The sequence below is a fragment of the Aulostomus chinensis genome, chromosome 16 (assembly GCF_037954235.1).
Source record: "Aulostomus chinensis isolate RoL2024-O1b breed Wild chromosome 16, RoL_Achi_v1.0, whole genome shotgun sequence".
NCBI lineage: Eukaryota > Metazoa > Chordata > Actinopteri > Syngnathiformes > Aulostomidae > Aulostomus > Aulostomus chinensis.
In genome coordinates this window covers 23,360,452-23,380,921 of record NC_141335.1, presented here as the reverse complement: position 1 = coordinate 23,380,921, position 20,470 = coordinate 23,360,452, and the positions used below count along the sequence as shown (strand labels likewise).

General features: G+C 43.4%; 1 protein-coding gene across 4 annotated transcripts in view; it reads right to left on the bottom strand.

The window, feature by feature from the left end:
• ate1 (arginyltransferase 1) overlaps positions 1 to 20,470 on the bottom strand; it is a 65,259-nt gene that overhangs the window by 28,346 nt on the left and 16,443 nt on the right. For all 4 annotated transcript variants that reach the window (XM_086180210.1, XM_086180211.1, XM_086180208.1 and 1 more), the window contains 3 exons: positions 12,648 to 12,680; positions 6,188 to 6,369; positions 1,747 to 1,846 (listed from right to left, as the gene is read on the bottom strand). In XM_086180210.1, the coding sequence (XP_086036336.1) occupies positions 1,747 to 1,846; positions 6,188 to 6,369; positions 12,648 to 12,680 (315 nt within the window). The remainder of the gene's footprint in view (positions 1 to 1,746; positions 1,847 to 6,187; positions 6,370 to 12,647; positions 12,681 to 20,470) is intronic.

Sequence of the window (20,470 nt, the reverse complement as noted above, 5' to 3'; positions counted from 1 at the left end):
CACAGCTGGACTGAAATCCAGAAACCAGTCAACCTCCAACACAAAGAGTGGGGAGTTTGGGGGCTCCCCATAGCACCAACTTGAACAACTCAACATTATGTCTATGCATTAATGAACTACTTGGGCTCCTATGCAAATTAGACAATGTGTGGAGACACTGTGCATGTGCTGAGAGTGTGTGGGGTGCGGGTGTGTTTCTGTGGGAGTGTGAGAGTCCTAAGGTGGGAACTGGGCAAACTTTTCACCCTTGTTCTGTGTTCTTCCCCAAACTCCTCATTTCCCAAAATGGGAAATAGGGAGGTTCTGAACAAGACACTGCAATGGCAAACACAAGTGCAGATATGGGGGTTGGGGGAGTAAATACCAATACAGGGGGGGTTGCGTGCTGTGGTAACAGCACTCTCAGACAAACAGTATAATCAAGATTCAGCACGCAGACGCATAAACAGAGCAAACACACACTCATAGGCATTCCATACACAGAAAATAGGCAAAGCACTATCCAAACCCCTAAGCAAGATGTATGGATAAAAAGATGTGGCACTTTGCCATAATCCCCAACAAGACATCAGTCTCCCATGGACAGAGACAAGCTCTGGGCACATCTGAATGAAATGACATTGAAATAGAGGAATTAGCAGATGAATGAAAGAAAGAAGGGATGAATGGTACATCTCGTCCAAACTAATGGGCTTGGAAAGGCTGCTTTCTTTAGCCATCGCGTTGAAGCTATAAATCTTTGCGCTGGTTTTGGTGTGAATGGGCCCTTTTGTATGCACTGATAAACATCATACATTGTTGGTGTAGTATCAACTACAGTGTGAAAATACGCATGTTCAGTATCAGTGCATGTGTGTCATATATACTACGGACCCTCTAGTTAAGTATTCACCAACTATTTCCCCCTAAAATCTGTGGCATTACAATTCATTACTAAACTACACTGTCAACTATTTTGCAAAATTCCACAGAGGAAAATATGAAAGCTACACCAGCATTCTTGTCCTCTTCTTTTATAAGCTGTCAGCTGGGACAATGAATGCCTCTCAAGAGGATAGAAACCAATATAATATAAAAGTCATTAGGGCAGCAAACCACTTTAGCTGCTGGTCCGAGAGGCGAGGATCCAACGAGATAAGGCAGAAAGTGGGAACAGGGCCAAGACATCTCTTTAAACTGACCAAGCTGTCCATAAAATACTTGGACTTCACTTTTTATTGTATGTACTTCACACATTCTAAAAAGGGACAGAAAAGGGCAGAGACCTTGACTGAAACTCACGTAGAGAGAGAAGAGAGTTATGGAAGTGAGACGAGCCAACAAGTGTTTTGGCACAAAAATCACAGAAAGCGAGTCACTCCTGATGGTGCTGATCTGCAGCGACACAGAAACACTCACACACTTGACTCTCCTCATGCATATGTGTGTATGCTTACTGCATTCTCAGCAGCAGTTGATGTATGTGTCCAGGACAAATTTCCTTTGGGATAATAAAGTTCATCTTCTCACATCTTACAATGAATGTAAAACTTTAATACTGTTGATTATGAACACGAAGAGGAGATGTTATTGTGAGATATGCAGACTTCGTGTATGCAGATGGTACATTTCCACTGCTAAGAATTTTCCTATTTGGTCATTCAGCACCAAAACTTGTCATCATACAAACACAATTCATGTATTGATAGGGAGACCTTATGTTGTGCGTCTATAATAAAAACAGGAGGAAATGTGAGACAAACGTACCTTATATCTCATCTTGGGACAGGAGTGAATGTAAAAGCCCAGGTAATAGTAAGAAAGCTTGGGCGACTGTTTCTGCAGCTGCCTGGTGAAAGCAATCTCCCTGGAATGGGGAAAAAACACGAAGACGCCTTTTTTTAGACAAACATAAGCTTGATGCTTTGAGAAAAGACAACACAAAAACACAAAACTTGGCATTTCTTTTCTTTAAAAAAATAAAATATCCCTGTTTGTTTTAGATGTAATGTGAAAAAGTGCAACCTGAGTACTTTCTATGAATTATGGAATTCAATTATTTGGAAAAGGCATCCAACTGAATTGCTACAAAGCCACGAGTACTGGAAAACAAATTTCAATGCCGGGTGAGTGGAATGAGAAAAAAAAGGCACATGTTTGAACAGAAAAGAGTTGCAACCGACAAATTAAAAACACAACCACTTCATAATGGTTTAGCTGAAAATGTACATGCAGTTGAACTCTCCACACTGGGTTGAAATGGCCAGTTAATTCACTGAACAAAAGTGGTTAAGAGGTTTTCATCCCTGAAAAAAAGCCAAATTAAATAAAGAGCAATCCCAAATATACCAATATTATAACTTGAAAAGTGGCGCATAAAAGATGCACCCACTGGCTTTTTGTCTTACTTCATTGCCAACATGTAATGAGTGCATAAAGACGAGAACCGGGACGAGCATTTCTGACTTGAGCAGTGCCCAAGATGAGGAAGTAAACACCCAGACTCAAAAAGACAGCTTTTCTTGGTCTCATTTCATTACACACAAACAACTACCTCCTCTCTATAAAGGCATTGAACCCTGCAGCAGAAAAGAAGGTGGTGAAAAAAGGAGAAAGCGTGTAAAATAAAGATTTAGAACTTGGGAGATTTATACAGCTTCCTCAAATACAGTAAATGTCTTGCCTTCTTTATTTTTCCCCAAAAGCCTCTTCCTTAATTGCATCCCTTTGCTAAAAGCCTATTTTCCCCCTTCCATCTGCTGTTTCCTTCACTATTCCATAACTAAATTCCAGCTCCTTTTGTTTCACTCTTCCTTCCACCCCTCTGTGTTTCACCCGCTCAAATGAAGAGGGAGAATACCCTTTCTTACAATACTTCAGAGAGAGAGAAAGAGGCCTTAAAATAAAATAGATGCACTGAAAAATAAGACTAGGGACAAAGCGGGCCTGGGGAATGAGGGGAGAGAGACGTGGAGAGAGCGAGCAGGAGAATATAAAAGAGCAGGGTCGAGAAAGAGAAAGAGAGGCAGAAGGGAGGCAGCTAGAGCGAGGTGCTAGAAGGTCACCCGCTTGCTGCCAGGTTCCTGGGTTCCCATCCCCTCTTCACAAAGGGTCTGAATTAGGAGAGAGGGAGGGGGGGTCAAGAGAGGCGAGGGGTCCATTCACAAAAAGACCCCCCCCTCACTTGAGCCCTTCACACCCCCCACCTCCACCCCTATGGCAGCAGCTTGAGTCTGCCATTATCCCCTCTTCAGCCATCTGACACTCCAGCACAAGCCAATTATCAAGGCCTCTGCTCCTACACAGCTTCCCTCATACTAATGTACACACACACACACACACACACACACACACACACACACACACACACACACACACACACACACACACACACACACACACACACAATAATAAAGCATACCTTGAGGTGCTTACTGCACCATCACATGCATGCGGAAACATCTCATTACCTCTACAGGACCAGAGTTGATGAGGCAGGCTTAAAACTCAGTATGAGCTGGTTTGCAGTGAACTGCTGTTTATTCTAGAGAAATCTTGCAGGTGTACTACTTCTCTGAATGTTGCATTTCAATGTCCACTATGAACAACCTGAAAAAGTCCAGTATCCCAGTTATGAGGCTTAATGTGATTTAGCAATCCTGTTCTTCAAATCCCTGTAAACACAGTAAATGCCATCTCCTGTTTTCTGATCCCTGCCTGCCGTGATTCCAACCAGTGTGGCTAAATGACACCACTAGCGCCCTTGGCAGTATGAAACGATAACATGGAATTACAGGTATGGCATCTCCAGGTCATTCTAGTTAATAGGAGACGAGAGCAAAAGGCAATATTAAACATCTCCTCACTTTTGACGGGTGTCAACCTGTCTGCCGCTGAGCAGGACCAGGCAGCAGTGGATGAAGATGCAGCCATGACTGGTGTCACATGGTCGTCGTCACCATCTACCCAATCAAGTTCAGTCATTCAGAGTGGAGGGAACATTTCTCTACTAGTAGGCCATCGTTTTACTTGCTGAACCCAAACGAACCATCACAAGTCCAGATGACGTACCAGGAGGAGCATTAGTCCTGTTCTGGAGGGGGGAGATGCTCTCTTTGCTGCCAAATTGTTCTTCCGTTTCTTACATCAATTGGCCAAAGCCACCCCTGTGCAGGTAGTTGGCAGTGGTAAAAAAAAACAGGATAAGATGTATACATGACAGACAGACAGACAGACAGACAGATTACTTAACTAATCCCTTTTGGACATTCCGCCAGGGAAATTGCATCTCCTCCAATCCAATCTCCTAAACGTTCACAGCACTGTTGCCATAAAGGCAAAAGGAACAGACATAAATAGAACTGTCTAGAAAAGAAAAGAAAACAAAGACTATATATATATATATATATACACACACACACACACACACACACACACACACACACACACACATATATGTTATTGGGGCAGGTTGGTGCTCAGCCCTCTCCTACAGTCCTTCTGTTGGCCCTCCCCTCCTCCAGTGAGGAGTTTAACAGTTTGATGGCTCAGGTGATGAAGGAGTTCTTCAGTCTGTTGGTCCTGCACTTGGGGAGGAGCAGCCTCTGGTTGAACAGGCTTCTCTGGCCACAGTATCCTAGCTTCTTTTAGAGTACTCCAGCAAGTATAACCAGGTTTCTCAAAATCAGGGCTTATCCAGGTTTCTGAAATCAGGATATCATTTTTACATGCACCAACAAAAAGCTGGAATACTTCAACAACCTGATGATGAATGGGATTCTAAAGTCCGTGTAAATGCGGCTACTGGAAAGCAGAGCGATTTTAATGTGATGCAGGCTTTCATGTAATGTGCACTCTGATATTAAATATATATTGAGTTGGACGCTGTAGCCATAAATACTGCATATTACAAGGAATTTGAGGAAAGTAATCCAGGTTGCCCACCAGCTGTGTTTCTCTCTCTCTTTCTCTCTCTCTCGCACACGCACACACACACACACACCCTCAGGCCTTCACTACCCCCCCAACACACCTCCTCCAGCCCTTAGGGCCCACTCCAGCAAGATGTTCCTCACCACCCCCTCTTCAGTTTCCACTGCTGAACTACACTTGTATTCATGCTCAGAGAACCTGAACACACACATACAAGTACACATACAAGTACAAACCAGTCAAATTAAATGTGGTTTTTTTTTGCCAGTTGAGGACAGAAATTTGGCTCGTCTTTCCAGCATGCTGTCAGGTATACAAGTATGCCATGATTATACGTAGTACACAAGATATTTCTTGAGTGACTGCATTTGTGTTTCAGTCCAGTTATACTTCCTGTGAAAAGGAAATTCCATCTAATGTTTGTTTCAATGTTTACATTTTTGCTGCCGTGATGAGCACTGATGGTTTTCATTCCTTTGAAAGTCAATGTGATGTAATAAAAACTGTATGAAACCATGATAGCCGAGACAATTCCTGAAAATCCCGGCCTTGTACGCACATGCATTCTGTGCAGGACGTTTAGGACAGAGTTGGCCAGGCCAGGCAGACTAGGGAGTGTCCAGACATGATCAAAGGCCCGGGCTCTGGTGTCTGTAAACAGGCAGGAGGATTTCAGTCCTGCTGGCTCCCTTCTCCAAGACCTCCACCTCACACTAGCAGTCTGTATTACTCCTGGAGTCAGACTCTGGAAATTAAAAAAAAAGTAGTCGGGGAACAGGAGGGTGTCCCCCCCACAATGAACAGCTCCCCCTGCTGTACACACCGTAACCTCAGATCCTCCTGTCCTCCACATCTGTGTTGAAATATTCTAAAAAAGCCTTTCTCACCTTATTCGGTTACATTTTACAGGAAACAGCAGATATGTGTCTGCGTGTGCCTGTTTGTGTGTGTGTGTGTGTGTTTTCTCTTATTTCATCTTGGCAGAGAGAAGTGTTGTCAGCTGAACTGAGTGCTGCCTAAACCAATCAAGTGCAAAGACAGAGGTATTTTCCTGACCAACAGTATAGAGCGCTCATAAAGATCTAAGGAGAATTCGAATTTTGGGGGGAATCAAGAAGACCACGAGTCAAGGAGAGAGCAGGTTAAGAAGAGGGCAAATATGAGAGAGTGAAATTGGAGGAAGAACAATAAAAGAGAACAAAAGGCAGAGGGAATTTAACTTGCATTTTTAACAAATCACGACCCTGGTTTGTTTGATGTTACCGTGACAACCCACCTGAGAGCAGAGTAGGAGCCCAGAGACAGTGAGGCAAAGTCTGGGTGGTAGTACAGATAGACTGAGGACACGCAGGTGGGTAGGATGTCAATCACACCCACCGCCACGATGCGCCCATCCAGCCAGTACTGCTGGTGAAAAGAGCCATAACCCATGTCGGGGCCATCGGGAGAGCCTTCCGCCTGAGGAGGGACCAAGAGAGAGGAGAGCATGGTCACTGGTGAAAACAACTGTAACACTCCTGTGTGCTGTAAAGCTTGGAGAACTTATAAATCACAGTGGAATGAGAATGTGGTATTTAATAGGCCTGTTTTATTTCCTTCCACAGATCAACTTTCTCTGTCTTACACACACACACACACACACACACACACACACACACACACACACATTCTCACAGACACACACACCTGTATGATGGTGTATTATAACCCTGTTTTTTTCCCCTGCCAGGCCTCACGCATTATGTGTGGGGGTGTACAGTAGCCTCACATTCAGCCTGCTAATGGCTCCCAAATGTGGAGTGAGAGCAGGAGCAGGGTGGGGGTGGTCGGGGTAGGGGGTGGGTTACTGGCCAGTGAAACACTCCAGGAGAGGACTTTTTAATAAAAAAGACTCTGCATGAGCAAAATCCATTTCACCAGGCAGCGGTGGATTGTTGCCAAGCTTTCTCCTATACGTCTGTGTCTGCTCACACCATGTGGCAGGAAAGAATGCAGGCGGAGGTGTGCGCCCGCGTACTTGAGCCCACCCCATTAATTAAACAGTTAAGTATATGACACACATTGAGTTTCTCATTGGGCTTCGCACGCTGGGTTTTTCCAATCAAGTCACTTGACTGCTTTTATCAAAGAGACCTAAGACCAGGAGCACAGGGGCTGAGGTTAAACGTAAGCCAGAGTAGGGCTTGGTGTGTGTGTGTGTGTGTGTGTGTGTGTGTGTGCACATCTATCTAAAGAGCAAGAGTAACAGGGTCCTTCATCTGGACCAAGTTAGGTAGTGCAGACATTGCAAGTTATCACAATGCTAGGAGAGCTTGGCCATAAGTTTAGAGCGCAGTTGTGTCCAAACAGAAGCAACACACACACACACACACACACACACACCTCTTGTGATGACTGTGTGCCACAGCACCACATTTAGGTTTTAAAGCAGAAAGTGGAGGTAAAATTGTAGACACGTCCCTCCAGTCGAGGCTCTTTGTGGCGAACAGGTAATTGCTCCTGGGCCTTAATGAGCATCAGAATCCCCAGACTATTATTGGGTGAGTGGGTGTATTGTGTAAACTGGTTTTCAGGCTCCAAAAAGTTTTACAGGGGATTTCGTGAATGGAGGTGAAAGATTTTAATAAAAAGGAAATCACATAGAAGAATTTTAGATGATAACCATAATCCTGCTCTTGTACCATCAGGAACTTAAGACTGAGCAAGTAAACTAAGGGAGGTTGAGGACCGCCCACCACAGGTCCTACACCCTTTTTCCACAGTAATACAAAAGTACGTCACATTCTTCTTTAAACCTGAATGAACCTGCAAAAATGTGAAAAAAAACCTTTCTGATTGTGAATGGGCAAGTTACTTTTTACACCACAAAACAGCGTCACTAGTATATTTTATTTTTTGCTGTCTCATCTTAGAGACCACATCACAGCGTCTTGCAGAGGCTGGCCGCAAACTACCACGTTTACCCGGGTTTTGTGTTCTCAACAGTCCCGTTTCGGAGCTGAGGCTTATAAATTTCTAATTCTACAGCAGAGTCATTTAATCCAGGACTAAATGCTGATGAAAAATGTTCCCACTGCAGGCCAAGGCAGGTGTGAGCAGGGTTTTTGGTCAGTGGAAAAAGAGTTTCAGGCATCTGAACTTGCTGGTCTAAATGCAGTTGCACATCAGAGGAAAAATCATATGATGCACATTAGCTGTGACTGACTGGTAAGCAGGCAAATATGAAGGAACAATCAAGAAAAAAAAATGACCAACAGCCACATAGAGTGGCTGCTGTGTGTGTGTGTGTGTGTGTGTGTGTGTGTAAGCAGGCAGGCAGCCTGTGATTTCTTGGCACAGGCTCTCCCAGAAACACTGGAGGCTTTGTCAGAGGCCCCTCGATGCCATTTAAAAGTTGCAAGTAAAAGGACAGATCGCCTGCTTTCGTGCGTGCGTGGGGTGACTGGTGTGTGTAAGAGAAGATTTTCCTTACCCCACCCTGTGTGTGCACGTTTTATCACAATTACATAAATGTGAACACGCATGTGTGCGGTAGTTAAATGGCTGCCTGCGTGCGTACGTGTGTAAGTTCAGCCCGTGTTCAAGGTTGACCCCGTCTTACTGACCTGCGCGTCAACTCAGACGACAGCTTAATGGCTGTGTCCTTGCCACTGTGACAACGATCTAAACATTCTCTGGAACACTTCAAAACACACAGAGCTTCCCCTGCAACCCCAAATCACTCTCATATGGCCTCAACACCGGACCTTGACAAAGTGGGGGGTGGGGTGTCGTTGCCAGTGTTTTTCTAACCTGCTGAGACAGACTGACTCAGGGCAACTGTCAGGAACATCACCCTATTTGAGATGGACAGTCAGACACTTGAATATTGCAAGTTATTGTAATTTAATATTCTACTACTCATGAACACTTGTTGTGTTGTGACAATTATCGTAAACATGAACTTGTACAGTTATTTTAAGAAGGTGAAAATATCTACGAGTAAACGTAAATCCTTTTTTTTTTTCCTCTGTTAGAACATTAGTAGCTTCATCTCCTGTGTGTGATGTGAAGCTGTCAGTCAAAAGGACAAATTACTGAAAGTGACTTAAAGCTCAAAGAGCCAAAATACAGCCAGTGAAGTTTGGATAATTGAGAAGCAGATGCGCTGGCAAAGCTATTCTGAACTGTAAGTAGATACGATTTCATTCAATTTCTTCATAATCAATCAGTGAATTGCACAACAGCTTTGTCATGAGTCGGTCTCTTTCACTTCTTTGCATGCAGACCTCCATTCAAACAAATGGGGATTGCCCCCTGCTGGCCATTAGAAGGACTACTACTTCTACATGCTTTGTCCATCATTTATGCAGTCTCTCTCTCTCTCTCTCTCTCTCTCTCACACACACACACACACACACACACACACACACACACACACACACACACACACACAGTCTGCAAATGTAACATGCCTCCCATCATGAGCACCTTTTCCTGTCAGGATGCAAAAATGTCCACCATGATGGAGAGGATAATGTGAAATCTGCTTTACAACCAAAGTCAGTGCCTGGAAACCAGAGCAATCTGCGTGCTCATGTTTATGTGCTCTCACAGATGGGTCGACAGTGGATGCAGCTGGTAGAGCGTTGTGTTTTTGGCTTACGGCTGAGGCATGTACTGTGGACTTGGTGTGTTCACTACTACGCTATGTCAGCTGATACATTCCCTGCTGCTAATATGTATCTCTGTTTCTTTACATAATGACAAATCACATTCACTTCCTCTAAGGAAGAGTTTAGGAGTTAGGAGATGTGAGAGAGAGAGCAAGAGAGAGAGAGAGAGAGACAGACAGACACAGAGAGAGAGACAGAGAGAGAGATAAAACCAGGAAACATAAACAGACACACTTTTGTGGCCAAGAGTCTGGGTCCATAAACCTACTTTCTGACTAATTACCCACACCCCCATTTGCCCCTTGTTTAGACACATTAGGTGTCGATAAAGACATTGGTGAGGCATACAGCTGCAAGCCAGCAATTCAACCAGTTTAGTGTGCATCCATGTCAGTCTAGAGTTCTGATAATAGATGTAGTAAGACTTTGAGGAAATAGAAGTGTATGTGTGAACAGTGATGTCATAGTGACCTTGGCCTTGACCACTAAAATCTTTTCTGTTCATCATTAAATCCCAGTGGACATTTGTGTCAATTTCAGAGAACCTTCCTCAAGCATTCCAGACATGTGACGTTTCAGAGAGGTTACTATGAATTTGACCTCTGACATTTGACCACCAAAATCTTTTTAGTTTTTTCCCTTTGGACCAACGGACATTTGAACCAAATTCGACAAAGCCTTCTCAAGGCGTCCCAGTGATATCAGGTCAATGAAAAATGGGGAGTACAGACATCCAATCTGATTCTATAATGCTGCTGCAGAGGCATAGAAACCATAACACTCATTCTCTTCCCATATCATAACATTAAATAATGGCCAGACTATTGGATGAAGTTGATATTTGTGTGTAAAAAATCTCATTCTAAGTCTGTGTTTTATCTTCCAACAAAAAAAAGGCACAGTGCTGCGGCCTGGCAGTGTTAGCATTGCCATCTGCATGTCACAGACCTCAGCAGGGTCAAGTGCACTGGCAAACACATGCATGACAACAGGTACTGATGCTCCACACTGAACAAATGTGTCTGCACGTCTGTTTGTCTTTGTAAATGCATATTTTAAACAAATCAGAAACATCTGATGTTAATTACCAGCATGAATCGTCTGCAATTTTGGCAAAACGGACACATCACCAAGCGAGCGAGGCAGACAACCTGAGTGCTAATTAGCTGTAGTTGAATTTCTAAGTATGCTGTTTGCATACATTTGTAGAACTGCAGACCAACATGTGAACAAGATGAGCCACACAGTATGCTGGTCCATGTGGTGAGTGTCTGTGTGTGTATTTTAATCGCACTCTGATTGGAGACAGATGGAGGCTGACACGCAGAGGTAGCACAGAAGAGCCACATACAATAACTGAGAGGGAGAACATTTGGAGGGAGACAAAAGCAGCGAGCGAGCGAGATCAGAGGGAGAAATAAAAACAAGTCGGGCGACAGGAGGCCAAATCCTAAAATCCATCTGGGAAGAAGGGACAGTGAAGATATGTGAGGCAGTGTGCCACAGAATGTCTGTGCACGTGAGTGTGTGTGTAGCTGTGTAATTCAGTGTGCCTGGCCGCCAGCCTTGACGAGGTGATAAAAGCTTGTTTCCTATAAACACTAATGATGTTCATTAGTGAAGACCCGAGGGGGCCCACAGGGCAACACAGAGTGACTGTGCTAGTGTGCATCTGGTGACTCAGTTTGTGTGTGCTTCTGGACCTCAATCCTATTAAAGTGGCTGTTATAGGTGCTCATCCTGGGTCTAATTATTGGTGAAATTGTCCTGACCTTACAGGTCCACTGGTGTTTCTGAAGGCTCGGTGATGGCTGGCTGCACCGCAATCTCACTCAGTGACCACAGAGAGCGTCCAAGCCTAAATGTGGATCCTCCCTCACGGTACATTTAGGTGATGTTCAACTGAATAGGCAAAGTATTGCTTTAGACTAAAACACAAATAAACTTGTCAGTCTGACTGAAATAATACATTTTAAAGGGGGACTAATGGAATTGGACACTGAATTACTCCTGCATATATATGCTTTAAATCAGACCCAAACCTGCCCACCATTCTGCACATGCTCTGTTCGTCCCACTAAAGCCTTGAACGAAGATGTCAGACAGCAGGCAAAACAACAGAAAAAACAACATATTCCTGAACAGATGACGAGGCAAACTCTTACTTTCACGGCTTCAGGAGTTTGTTTGACTTTGTGAATTTGAGCAGTTTGACAAGGATGCCACTCGCTGCTGGTTAACTAACTTGTTAACTGGTAAACCGGGAGAAAGTCTGATGCAACCAGCTGAAAGGGAGCATATTGCCACTAACTGTTCAGAATGCAGACGTACTTCGGCCAATAAGTCCTGTGTAATACAAAAGAGGCAACGCAGCAGTCCAATTAAACAACTTAATCAAGCTATTCTTAGCTTGTGTGTAACTGTGTGCAAACCCACTGTTAGATGTCATCCCTATAACTAATTTTGCTAATTAACAGCAAGGGTTTTCAACCACTTCATCAAAGGCAGACATCAAACTTTCCATGGTGCCTGCTAACTAGGCCAACAGCCATCTGTTCATTCCGAAATCGATGCCCAGAGAACCCTAATCAGCTTGTAATCTGTACCACAACACACAAAGGGAGGAGCAGTGGTATGTCCCACTCTATCAAGGGTTAAGCAACCGGTCTGTGTGTTTCATGTTCAACACAGTCACAATGCAATCTGGACACCACATTTTACAGTTTCCTCCCTTGACACCTACTTTCACTTAGACAGAAGGGGTTAAATCCCCCCTCCCAAATAAGAAACCAAACTCCCTGAATCCCTTAACTGGGCTTCATCCAGCTGGAGGGATCTTGAAGAGAGAAAAGGTGGGTGGATATGTGAAAGATAAAAAAAATGGAATTGGTGAATTAGAAGGCATTGGTGTAAATTAAATGTCTACTTTTTGCATGCATTGGGGGAAAAAAAACATTATGGAAACAAAGGATTTACTTTCCATGGCAGGAAGCACTTCTCTTGCTTGGGGCAAACCATTACAGGTAGAGCCATTTAAAAGAGGCTTTATTAAACTGTCAACAAGCCAAACGAAATACATACCTCTAACGGTGAATCACAGAGAAATCTCCGGAACTGTGGAGGGAGGCAGAGGAGGAACAGAGAAAAAAAACAGTCATTCAGTCTGCTGGGTCACCAACTTTTCAAAAAGCATAAATGAAAACCATACACATCTCTACTGCTGTCTTATATAATTTAACCCTCCCTGTTTTCTCTTTGCTCAGGTGTCACATATCAAATACCCCCATTCACAAAGGGGCATAAAAAGGAACACTGTATTTACACAAATGAAAACATTTAGCCTATCAACCAAAGCTTACAGGCCAGGGAGGACCCAGTGACAGCTTAAATAAGCTGCATTACTGTGTCAAAACAGTCTATCTCTTAACACGCTTGCACATACACATCAGAAATCAATTACTAGGGAACTGAATGTCTGTGGAAACAGTAAATCTTTCTTCCAATGTCTCTACGATTTCCTGTGCTTGTTTTTTGTGCCAGGATTGAAAGCAGTGTGTTTACAGATGAGCTGACCTGCCGGACTGGAGGACAAATGTAGCACATGTCCATGTTTAGGCCAGAACTGGTCTATAAAGAGAACCAGGAGGGATGGTCACGTCTGGAGGGACACACTTTGATTTAGTCGGTTTATCTTTAGGTCCATCTCCTAACTAAAGCCTCAGACAGCTCCTGAATGTGGAGAGCTGAAAGTGCAAATCAGTGGTTTGATTTTAACAAGTTATCAATTAATTCAAGTTAAAATAAGTTCATAATATTTGGAAATCATAAAATTTAATAATCCAGCTGAAATAATGATCAGTGACGTTGAAATGTAAGAAATACATGAAAGTACATTTGTGGGTGTAACCACTGATGATAAACTAAGCTGGGAATCACATATAGCATATAACTCACGATAAAACCAAAACGCCTAAAACTAATGGAATGTTATATAAAACAAAAGGATATCTTGAATCAGAAGTGACTGTTTAGATTGCACGGTTAGTACCATATATGACCAGAGACACAGGACAAAGAAGGCCCAGACAGGACTTAATAAGGAGGGAGGGGTGTTATGAAATAAAATGGCTCCAAAATACCAGGCTGCACACTGACCATAAACCAACAGCTTTAATTATTCCTGTTCATTGTTTATTGAGGAGAACAAGTGGGCCTCTTGCTCTCAGTTCATTCATATATAGATTCACTAAACTGACTGGTACCCACCGAGAACTGTGGCTGGTTCCCCTGTTCAAGATAAGATAAATTGAAAATTGCAATAAAAATGCACAAGGGAGTTGATGTATTCACGAATTCTCTCATTTTGAATAACAGATAAGGCCTATTGTGATCTGGGATGTAATGAATTATAGTTTTTGAAAAGCGGGTCCCCAGATAAACTTTGGGAGACACTCAATAAAACAGCAACGCCAATGAAAATTTCAGTAATTTGCTGACCAGCTTCCCAGTCACTCGTTCATCAGACCTGTCACGATTGCTGATATTCAGTATAGGAGGACCCTCCAGAGTTGCTGGAAATTCCCACCATCACATCATCCTCCTCTGCTTGTGTGTGAGCACGTCTGTGCACAGCAGTCCAGCTAGTAATAGCAACGGTTGCTGAAGGCAGAGTTCAGTGGGTGGGACAGTCCTGGCTGAGGTGCAGCTAAAAGCCCTGCCAGAGGACCCGTCCAAATAGTGGATGCCTCTGTTTGTCCATCTCGGATGATGTGTGTGTGTGTGTGTGTGTGTGTGTGTGTGTGTGTGTGTGTGTGTGTGTGTGTGTGTGTGTGTGTGTGCTGGTGACACTAACGTAGTGTTCTAAAACCCAGGTGATGTTTTGGCAGAGACGCGTTAAAGCATGAGGCACTTTCATCTGTCATTTATAGTTTATATTTGCCCGAAGAACACACCCAGCACTTGTACTGCCTTTCAGACTCGCCCATTCCAGTTGGATTTTAATCAAAAATTTGACAAAATTCACAAATACTTGCTCACCATACAGACCGTCTTTATGGAGGGCTTTTCTAGACTACCGACCACTCACAGGTGGCCTCAGGATGCTTCTGATTACGAGATGGACCCGCACTACGTCCAGAGCCCCAACCATCCCAGGAATTAATGAGCAAGAACACAGACTGAAGAGACCTAAGAAACCTAACAGGACTCTCTTTCTATTAGAAAGTAATCCTGCCCCACAACTGAGTAAATGGTTTGAGGTGAAAGGGGTTGTTGTGCTCCCTGTGGTGAGGAATATTCATGGCAATATGGCCCGAGCGCAGGAGGTGCAATATTTGCTGAAGGCAAAATCGATTCTAAATGAAGTACAGTGGCTCAACAGCAAAATCCCAGCCTGCAAAACTTAAGAAAACATCTTTGTTTCGTACAAAGCTCTGCAAAAGCCACAACATTTATCTTTTCAATGCTAATTAGAATATGAATAATGAAATTCCTCCAATGGGGAGCACTTGGAATACATCCTAATCAGATACCTGAACTGACCTCCACTCCAGGTAAAGCATTTCTACTCCAACCTCCCTGGATGTCTGAGGTCTAGACTCCATCTCCAGCCACCTTGCGGGGGAAAGTCATTCAGGCCACTTGTATTCACCAACACATTCTTTAGGTCACTATCTGAAGCTTGTGACCACAGGTGAGTTTGGAATGTAAGTCAACTGACCAACTGCTTCTTCTTTCCGAGACGCCAGATTGATTAACCAAAAACTCGTTGAGGCCCTCAAAATCCTCCACACCTTAATTTCTGCTTCATTGACTCCTGAGGCCAGTACCTTCCTACCCCTCTGATCAGTGTTAATTTTGGCGAACGAAACGAAAATTTTTCATGGACTTCACTTTATTCTGTGAATAATTTGTGACGAGAACGTAAATACTCGTAAGTACTGACAACGAAAATCAAAACGAAATGCTGTTCACCATGAGCTGACGAGTAAAAACATGACGAAAAGGATGACGGCAGCCGGCCGGACTATCGGGGTTACAGCCATCCCTAATGCCTTGATTTCTTTTCTTTTTAACCAATTAATCATCTCAAAATAAATTTGACCTCTCAGTCTGACTTTTTGATTGGCGGGCCCCGCCCCCGCCCTCCGCGATGTTGCAGTGCACGTAGCATGTCGCAGAGACGCTGTGAAGATGAGCAGCATACCTTCACCTGTGGCGGCAGCGTGGAAAGTTGGAAGAAAAAGACGAGCGGATTTATGGACGCATTTCTGTTATCATCCTGCCGAACAAAAGACGGACTGTGTTGTTCCAGACAAGGATGGGGAGCGTTGTGGATTTAAGATTAGTGGAAAAAACACGACCAATTTAAAAAGACACCTGAAGGCCCGCCATCCCGCAGTTGGAGCTTTACTCTTGCGGCTTGTAAGTCAAATAAAGAAAATAAACAAGAACTTGCCCTTTTTCTAACAGGCTTCTGAGGTTTCATTATTATTATCATTATCCTTATTAACAAGAGCAATGTGGTTCAATCTTAGTTTAAATGACTTAAAAAATACTTTAATGTATGCTTTGTATGTAGTTTTTATATAACATCACATATCCCTTTGCAAAATCTCAGTATATAATCTCAGTATAATAAAACATATTGCTTCAGACTAAAATGAGACTAAAACTAAAAACAAAAGACTAAATTTTAACTAAAGCTATTCTAAACTAAAAGACTAAGATGGGACTTTAACTAAATCCAGTCTTCGATGACTGACTATAACTACAACGAAATTAAAAATTCTTAACACCGCCTCTGATACCTGTCTGGAGTTTTATAAGCCTCTGGGCCAATCAGGCCCGTGTGGCTCCTGCTTCAGCTTGATAGCATCCATCACGTCAGCATCCACTTGTAGGTTCCATTAACACACCACACACACCAACAACCATCTGACCACAGTCTTGAACAGCCATCTCCACAACGGAGGCTTTAAACGTGGCCCGTTCAGATTCAGGTCAGAGAACTGAACACACTGCAGCTCAGCCAGGACCCCTCACACCCAAACGCTGCATTTCTCCATACGCCTCTTTTAACAAGTTTGGTACCAGAGCTGGCAGTACGGTGGTGCAGTGGTTAGCACTGTCACCTCACAGAGAGAAGGTTCCGAGTTTGAGCCCGTGGTCTTTCTGTGTGGAGTCTCCATGTTCTCCCTGTTCCTGTGTGGGTTCTCTCTGGTGCTCCAGCTTCCTCCCACAGTCCAAAGACATAAAGAGGGGACCAGGTTAATCCAGACTCTAAATTGACCGTAGGCGTGGCTGGGAGAGCCAGTGGTTGTTTGTCTATATGTGTTGGCCTTTCCATGAACTGGCAACCTGTCCAGGGTGAACCCCGCCTCTCGCCTGAAGGCTGCTGGGATAGGCTCCACCCCCCCCCCCGCAACCCTTGACGGATAAGCAGTAAAGAAAGTGGATGGTTTGCTGCAGTTCCACCTCCAAATGTGTATAGATTTTGTATTGTGATTATGATAAATTGTACTGGCCACCATATTGTTGTACAGAAACAGTCCTAGCTGACAAATGATCTCTGTATTGGCCATGATGTGATTTTAACATGACATTCCCCAGCTCAAGCACATTTGGCCAGCTATAATCACAATTATAGAAATGCACTGTAAATGAAAGACATTCAGAGCCTGAAACGTATTCAATTCATATCTTGCCATTTTCATGACCGATGCAGACTCAGCATTCATTACATCAATGTCCTCACATGAAAAAATCCTTATGAGGTACCCCACCTGTCTCACCATGCCAGTAAAGTGCAGTTTTCCAAACTTTGCAGTGGCCGTCGTCAAACAAATTACCAACAGCTAAGCCTTCCCTCGTGCAATACTGCTGATGGGCACAAATAAAACTGTTGTTCAGAACGAAGCAGTTTACCAACAGCTGCACTTATTAGATGATGTCATTTAAAGAGGCCACACAAAAACACAGGCTGCTGTGTAGAAACAAGAATCACCCTACAACCTTGCAGTAAAATGCTGTATTATTTGATTCGTAAAGTGTGTGTGAAAATGCTCTACGGCCTGCCAATGTATGCAAATGCAGACCTGGATGCATCATGGTAAAGGTGTGACAGTCCCAAGCCCCTCCCCTCCCCATCAGAAGGCACTCATGTGGGGGCTGCTACATAATGGTGGGCCATGGCTGCTCGCCACCATTGTATCAACACTGCTTCGGCGAGTACGGCTGCTCTCTTAGGGCCTGGCAAGGCTGACCTACCTCTGGCCACTGACAAATAACAGACCACAAGTTTCTGCCAGACTGAAGAAGACAAACACTGACCCTCATGGGTAGTTGGGTGAATGGGCACTCTCACTCAGGTGTGAGCGAAGACACATGTAGATACAATCAGCTTCCTCTCTATGTCTAATGCAACAACACATGTCTGCAAGCAGAGACGTGTCCGGTGTTCTTTCTTCAACACATGGAGTCTATCACTTCTTCTCTTTCTCTCACTTTCCTACAGTAAACACTCATCTGTGTTCGATTAGGAGGGCAAGCAGCTGTCTCAAACACACACACACACACACACACGAACACACACACTTATAAACACACTCATCTGCTTAAGCCTAGTCGCTACTTGGACATCTCATGTCCGTGTGCTTCACTCAAACTGCTGTACTTTTGAGTGACATTGCTGTGTTCCCTCTCTCACATTGTCTCAGATTATAGAGCAGAGAAGCGAAACAAACACAGCTGCAACGCAAAGATCGGAGCATGAAATAAACACAAAATGACAATAGCGGGTCTGCAATGAATGCGTCTTATAGAGGGTTTTACCACTGTGCATGATGCTATGTTCTGAAAAGGCTTTAGAGCAGCAAAACCAAAAATATAATCCGGGCAAATGACGATTCTTTCCACTCGCATTTCTTTCATCTTTCCTGTTTTACCTCATAACAATTTCTCCGCGTTTTTCCAGTTTTTTTTCCCTTCCTAGATGTTAAGATCATTGCCATCAAGAAGAGTAAATACAGATTTAAGGGGATTTGTTTTCCTGAAAATGAATGCCACATGTGCAGGAACTCAGTCACGGCTCAGCACAACAGTTAAGACCAGTAAGTGTGAGCGAATGTGTGTCTTTGTGTGCAAATAATTGCATGATGGAGTACTATATGTGCCTCAACTCGGTGAGGAAAGCGCAAGTTGATGTGGAAGGAAAAATGTCAGACTCTCCTCCAGTAATGGTATGACAGGAAATACATACATCCTTAAACAAACAAAGCTATTCACTGGAGGCTAATGCCGTCTAATGACAGCAGAGATTTGGCAGGGTCTGTCAACTTTCAAATACACACTTACACAACACGATCTCTACTATAAACCTGCTCAGAACCAAGCAGACAGTATTCCAGATTCTCTCCCTAGGTAATGCTTTAATGGATTAATAAATACCAAATACAAAATGAGCTAACTTCCCAGGTAGCAGGAGTAAGCATATAATGGAATACAATCAGAATGTGTCATCACCACATCAACAATGTGTTTCTTATTTCTTTGTGAAAGCAGCAGGGCAATTGGGGGGGGGGGACTCTGAGCTTCTGGGAAGAGAACAGGGGGAGTTAACCAGAAACCTGATTGGCAAGAAAATAAACACAGCAGTGTTTAGTACGGAGGGCTCAGAAATGACTAGCAATTCAAACTACAGAGGATCGGAATCAAGCCAAATTTTTTTGAGCGGGAGCCATAAAGTACGGCCTTCGTGGATGGGTAGTAATGTGACACAAGAGATGTTATTTGTTGAGAGCTTACAATGTGCACTGAACAGAAGAATAAGTATCTTATTCCTACCACAGAAACCTTGATCTGACGGCTGTTCGATGTAGGAATAGATCGAGTGAACTACTGCATGCTGGAGAAGCGCTTTTTTCATTGTTTTTACCTCCATCATGCAGATGGTGGGCAACGTGTGTGGTGATGTACTGGAAAGAGCTTTGCTGTGATTCTTGTCCACAAAGTGGCCTTTGGTGCTGGTGGAGTTACGGTCTTGAGAAGTAACAAACCCAACCTTAGAGGGCATTCATGGACAGATGGGAAGGATACATTTCAACTTCCAGAGTGGGGGAATACAGTGAACACCTATCAAAGCAGAATTTTTAAGAGCGCTGAAATATAGGTTTAATGTCATTTGTCAGCATCTGACTGAGAGACATCAGCCAGCTGATTAACTGACCTTCTGAACTTTGTCTGATTTCTAGGGGTCATCATGTTTCTGTTTTATGACAGCAGATTTGCATGGAGCGAACTTGTTGCCTGTGTGTTGTAATTATGTGGACACTTAACTGGGAAGTAGCTGTTTTTCCTGCCAAAATGCACTAAAACTTGACAGGGTAACTTTACAATACACTTAAGTCACATCTTCAGTCAAAATACTGTATTATCTAAGCGCAGCAATACCACACTAAAAGCACCTCCCTAAAACATTTACTCACTAGGTTTTTTTTACTACTATCATTATTATTCAGACGTTATTTCTCAAGTCCTTGAACTTAAAGCGAAGCTGAAGCTGTTCAAGAAGTTCCCTATAACGAGCCGGTGTTATGGCACTAGGAAAGAATCCACCGCAGTCTGCCCAATCTTACAGCTTTTTTATTATTTATTAATTACCTTACTTTTACAAGCTGGAGAATTCAGTAATTTACGGAGGCCTGCTGGCAGGAGGGTTTGAGGAGGAGGTTGTTTTTCCAGCCCTGAGGGACAAAAGGCCCTCTCAGGTTAGTGGGAATGTCCAGCACTTCTGCATCCAGACTATACTTTATTTTCTCCTCTTTTTTATTTATATATATATATATATATATATATATATATATATATATATATATATATATATATATATATATATATATATATAT